The 6,086-nt window shown below is 33.2% G+C and overlaps 1 protein-coding gene across 8 annotated transcripts in view; it reads left to right on the forward strand.

Moving 5' to 3' along the window:
- Nucleotides 1-6,086, forward strand: part of ATP9B (ATPase phospholipid transporting 9B) — a 156,222-nt gene that overhangs the window by 148,292 nt on the left and 1,844 nt on the right. For 7 of the 8 annotated variants that reach the window (XM_085571539.1, XM_085571538.1, XM_085571540.1 and 4 more), the window contains 4 exons: nt 169-277; nt 1,916-1,973; nt 2,648-2,851; nt 5,350-5,382. In XM_085571539.1, the coding sequence (XP_085427665.1) occupies nt 169-277; nt 1,916-1,973; nt 2,648-2,851; nt 5,350-5,382 (404 nt within the window). The remainder of the gene's footprint in view (nt 1-168; nt 278-1,915; nt 1,974-2,647; nt 2,852-5,349; nt 5,383-6,086) is intronic. The other variant, XM_021553373.3, reaches the window with a different exon arrangement.

Consider the following 6,086-nt stretch of genomic DNA (forward strand, 5'->3'; position numbering starts at 1 on the left):
CACAAGAGCAGGTCGTTTCCATGTGAAAGCTTTGTTGGTAAGCTGCCTAAGTACTAGGAAAAAGAATCAGTTTAATTTCACTTACATAAAAAGAATAATTGAACTCAGTACATCAGTATAAAATTATATCATACGAAAGTGTTAATGTGTGTTCTTCCTTTCTCCTAGGTATGCAACCATATATACTATGTTTCCAGTCTTCTCTTTAGTATTGGATCAAGATGTGAAGCCTGAAATGGCATTGCTATATCCAGAACTATATAAGGATCTCACAAAGGTATGAATGTCCTCAGTGCTCAGCTATAAACAAATACTAAAATTTCCAGTGTGCAAAACTGGGAATTGTTACAATCATTTCCTTAAGGTATTCCAAGCAAGACAGATTGCACAACTATTGCCAACTTCTGTACTATTAAAATAATCCACAGTACCAAACATTTTTATTAATTTTTATTCAATCATTTTTATTAATGCATTTCTCCAGTCACCAGTAGTTGTACTGAAATAATTCAAACCTGAAGGTATGTTGATAAAGCAACATACTCTGTCCCAAAAATCTCTGATGTGGAGTTGTTTATGTTTATATTTTCACATCTTAGTTTTCCTTTTTAATTGGTGAATTTATAGATTTATTTTTTCCAAACATGCAGAAATTACTGCTGATGTCTCCAAAAACTGTCTTCTTTTAAATAACAGATATTTTTAACTGATATATCTGAACTCAGTCATCCATGGATACTGTTTCTTTGTATTTGCGCATACTTGCAAACAAGCAGTTTGTAATTTTGTTACACACGAGAGTGAAATAAATCTCAAGATTCTGTTTTAATAAGCTTTTTGAAAAGCACTTCTTCTTCATCCTTAGCTGTCAGCTAGGAAGGTTATAATAGAAGCAGACTGTCTTTTTTAGGAATAGTAAATTCTTCAAAGATGTTTCTAAAAGTTCAGAAGCAGTTAAAGGCTCTAGTCCAAAATTTTGAGTCTTTATCTCTTTAATTACACTAAATTAGCTATTACCTATGTTAGTGTGGGATCATTTTTTTTCTTCTGTTGGAGATCTTAGTTCTTTGCTTGAGAATCTTTGAAGTTTTTGATATTTCAGTCCATGATCAAACTTCAAAATGCATGGGCTTCACCTGCTAAACAAAGTCATAAGCTTGCCTCTGGAAAGTTGTTCACAGAACATAGAACTTACTACAGTAATGAAGAAGTGCTGATTCTTGCCTGTCCTAGAGTGATCATTTTTTGTGGTAAAATGGCTGCTTTGTTTGCTACTTTATCCCTTAAAATGTGTATCCTATCAACTCTTCAGTTCTAGCATATTTCATCAGTACCCTACCAGAATGCAAGAGTAATATCATATGTTCAGCATTTATTCTTTGATTTTTGCATATGTTTCAGTCTGTACCATTCACAATCAAAATATTTAACATTTATTTGCTAATAGTTGCTTGTTGAAAATTTGCAGTAGTCATAAATTTATTCTGTGAAATCAAATGGGCAGTTTATCTAACATTTAGAAGTTATGAGTAAATGATTGTAGATTTGCTTAAGGTTTTCAGTATGTACCCAATGCCATAGTTGTTTTGAAGACTACATTTTACAAATAAAAAATAAAATAATTTTACTGTATTTATCATTCTGAAAACTAGTCAGAGCATTGCAAGCTAAAATATCCCTCTGTTTAAGGCCTTAACGTCTTATTCCCAAATTTAGACTTTGTGTGATTTCTATACAAGCTTCAAATGAAGAATCATAAAAACAAGTAGAAGCTTTGTAGCCTTTGTAATTTCAAATACTGCTTAATTTATTTGTAAAATGTTTCTCTAGCAATGAATTATTAAAAATATATGAGCTGAGTAGATTTATTTTTTTTAAAGTTGTGTTTAACTGTCCTCTCACATGTTTCCCTTAGGGAAGATCTTTGTCATTTAAGACCTTCCTCATCTGGGTTTTAATCAGTATTTACCAAGGTAGGAGAGAGTCCTAATTTTGCCGAACTGAGAAATTTTTGTCTGAGATTAGCAATATTGTTTTTCAGCTGCAGGTTGAATTCCCAAAGCTTAACATTTCATCAGTAGTTATATATATTGCTTTCTGTTTATCTTGTAAATCGATATTCCTGTAGTGCACCAGGCCTATTCAAAACACAGCGTGATTGGTATTTTCATTGGTGCATGTCACCTAAAAAAGGACATGTTTTTAATTAAATGCTAATCCAGAAAAATTTTAGTGAGTGCTTATCACATGGCATATATTTACACAGTAGTTTTCTTTCATTGAATGACAGAAGTACTGTTGAAGAAATCTGAATTATGTAATCAGTTGAAAGTAATTACACTTTCAACAATATCTCATTTATTTGTAGCACTTGACAAAATTAGGTTAATTAACAGTTCATCAGCTATATTGCACTAAAAGGTGTTTAAGTTTCTAATAGTTTTATTTCTATATGCCTTTACTTTGATTGGCTTATTTCACATGTACAAAATACAGTAAATATCCTTTAGAAACATCAATGTTATAAAAATTGCTGGACAAATGTTCATAATGAGCAATCAAACATTCAGTGTGCAGTAAAAACTGATACAGTGAAATTTCACACAGAGTGTATTGCCAACCCTGTGTGCCTCTCCACCCCATCCAGGTGGTATTCTGATGTATGGAGCCCTGCTGCTTTTTGAATCCGAATTTGTGCATGTCGTTGCCATTTCCTTCACTGCCCTGATCTTGACTGAGCTCTTGATGGTTGCACTGACCATACGAACATGGCACTGGTTAATGGTGGTGGCTGAATTCCTCAGTCTTGGCTGCTATGTGGCCTCTCTTGCATTTCTAAATGAATACTTTGGTGAGTAGAAGTATTTTAGCAAAGAACTGTTTTATATTTTTAATAATGTTTTTCTCTTCCCTTTTTTTAAATTAAGAATAGGTCATATTTTGAAATAAAGCTCTCTTTATAAGAAATATAATTGAGTCCAAATTAGGCCTAATTACTGTTGGGTTAAAATATTCTCTTATGCTTTTCTCCTAGAATTCAACAATCTTTATCCTGTTTGTATGGTTTGTCTATACGATAAATTTTACTCAAACCACTCATGCCTTTTCCATCCTTGGTCTGATATTGACAGTCCAAACTGCATACCTTGAACTGGCTTTAAGATTTGCACTGTTGAAAATAAATATGATTTGTTAAAAATCGGGATCTTTTGCTGAATTGGTGCATTATTTTGTACACCAAAACAATGGGCCTCATTAGATCTAACTCGCAAGGCTAAAATTGATGAAGTATAGTTAGGGAGTGATGCAGCAGCCTAAAAGGAAAGATGTCTTATATAGGAACCATTGCTTCATAATTATAGTAAGCTTGTATTGAGCTTGCTTTGCTTTAAGTTTTGGTATGCCATGCTATGCCTTAAGGTACTGATGGTTTGTAGTTCACAAGATGAAAGAACACATTTTAACTGCAAATCTTAGCAGTCAAGAATCTGAGCATCAAAATAATACATATTTCTTCTTGGATCAACTTATCCTTTAGTAAAAGTAAAGTATCTAGGTGTGATTTTACAAATGTAACTTAGAGGAATGTATGTAATAGCTTTAATTATACCTCACAAGGAGCAGAATGCAGCTTCTTCTCTGCCTTTTAGGATCTGATGTGTACTGAGTTGCCCTTCTTCACCTGTCCTTTCACATAGCAGACTTAAGCGTTACGTGGCAGTTTCTATAAATCTTACAATTCTGACTTCACTCTGTCAGTTCCCAGGTGTTCAGTGCTAGGGTAGTGTGTGTGCATTATATATTTATTTATTTAATCAGTAAGTGCTTCATTGCTTGTCCCAGGTGTTCTGGTACTTCCAAGATTTTTCAGGAGTCAAATTTTAGTGAAGAAACAACCCTGTTGGGCTTGGTACCTGTATTGTATGTTATTTCAGGTTTGCCAGTGCACCCTTTTGTTTTCTCTGACGCTGATGGACAGATACATTAACAGAGATTATTGGGTTGATTTTTGAATCTCCACAGTCAGATTACAAATTAAAGGAACAAACAAGAACAGATATAGGTACTTGCACTTGGGTCCAGACTTCCAGGAACTTCATAAAGCAGAACTTGCAGCTTCACGTTTGAAAGTCTGTAGTATTGGTGACAGCCAGTCCTTCTGTCCTTTCTGTTGTTGTTCTCTGAAAAACACTTTTAGATGATGTTCACAAAGGTGTAAAAACCACAGGAACTTTGCTTCTTGCAAATCTTTCCATAAAGGGGAGTGTTTTCCTCTCTGTGCTCTTATATTTGCTGGGCAAGCACAAGTAACTGAGTCCATAAATGCTTGCATGGCTTCTTGCAACCCAGAGACTTAACTTCTCTATTTTTGTATTTGTGAGTACTGAAAAGGCTGCAGTTTAATGATACTTCATAAAGATGCATTTTACTGTGTTTTTCACCAGTTAGTCTGAGAAAATGCCTTTCTTTTAGTCTCACTTCTGCTTAATGCTTTATTCTTATTTAATCTGTCCTATTATAACTGGGCAGAGGGAGATTTTTTTGTGTATGTGTTGTAGCATAAACTTAAGTGATGGTTTGCAGTTCAAGATATAGGGCAACTTCTATGGATCAGGAAAAATCGTCCAGATCAATACTGCTTAACTTCACTTGCAAATAAACTTATTTCAGTGATGTTGCTTATAAGGATCATCTCCTTCCAGAGAAATTATATGATGACATGGCACTCAAATTAGAAAGGCAGAAATTCCAAAGTCAAAACAAATACTGTTCTAGAACTCTGACTCATGAAAGTAAACTAGGTTTTATGTTTCTGAATTAATTGCACACAGTGGCCTTTTTAGAGTGTCTGTGATAGGTTACACGGGCTTTCAGTATGTGTAAGCAGGCTTAGGCTAAAACTCCTTAACAAGTTTCTATGTTGAAATTTAATATGCAAAGTATTTTTAATGAGCAGAGTTGGAGCAGGAAAGCATTTCTTTATTGCATTTTCTGAAGAGAATTTTCATTCACATGATCAAGTTGTTTATACAGCAAATTATACCTTGAAGTGAAATCTAAGAGAAGTACCAATCTAAAACAGTCTTAAAACATGAGCAAATATAATATCTCTATGTTCTCAAAGTGTTTTGATTTAATTGCTGCTTAAAATAATCTGATTGACATGTGAAAGGCAATACTAATCCAGTTTATGGTACTAACATCTTTTTCACTTCCTCTTTGTGTAGCTAACCTGTTTTGGTTGTGGTTTTCTGTTTGGTTCGTTTTGGGTTTGTTTTTTTTTTTTTTTTGCATAACTTTTGTATTTTCTGTAAATCTATCCTTTCATTTTCCCTCTTTATGAAACAGGTATAGGCAGAGTGTCTTTTGGAGCTTTCTTAGGTAGGTGAAGTTTAACTTTTCTTGAAGTTTTGGGTTGGCTTTTTTGGTTTTTTTATCTTTAAAGATTCACTCAGAAATAGCAAATTTCTTAATATAGGCATTTGTAAATAATGAGCAGAAATAAAATAAAAAATTATTTGGGTTCCGTGAATTCTGGGATCTTTCCATTATAATTAAGTATGAACTAATTATCACAAATAAGGTAAAAAAATAATTAACAAGCACAGTGTGTCAGCATTCTTGTTAATTTTTTGTCCTTAACAATTCTCTTTTCCATGTGGTGTGTAGCAACATCACTACATTGTTTTCCCTTGAAATATTTGGGCTCTAATTTAATCTCTATGATTTTAAGAATCATTCAGCATAGGTGTTGTAAGAAAAATAATCAATACAGAATAAAAAATCCAAACTAGCAAAATTTCTAGTTGGGAACTTATAGTGGGTAAAAATCATTCTTACTAGTAGAAAAATAAGCTGAATTTACTCATTATTATGAGAGAGTCTTGCTTTTAAACTGAGATTCTGTTTCCCCTAAAAGTTACTTCAGCTGCAAAATAGTGTGAGGACCATAAATGAACTCTGAAGTTCCTGTCTAAATAAAATAATTTGCAAAAGGAAAAGGCTGAGGTTAAATTTCTGTTGCTTTTTTTTTAATTGGACAATAGCATAAGCAAATAATTAAGAGACATTTATTAACTTTGCAC

Source organism: Lonchura striata, chromosome 2, assembly GCF_050655825.1.
Source record: "Lonchura striata isolate lonStrDom1 chromosome 2, ASM5065582v1, whole genome shotgun sequence".
Lineage (NCBI taxonomy): Eukaryota > Metazoa > Chordata > Aves > Passeriformes > Estrildidae > Lonchura > Lonchura striata.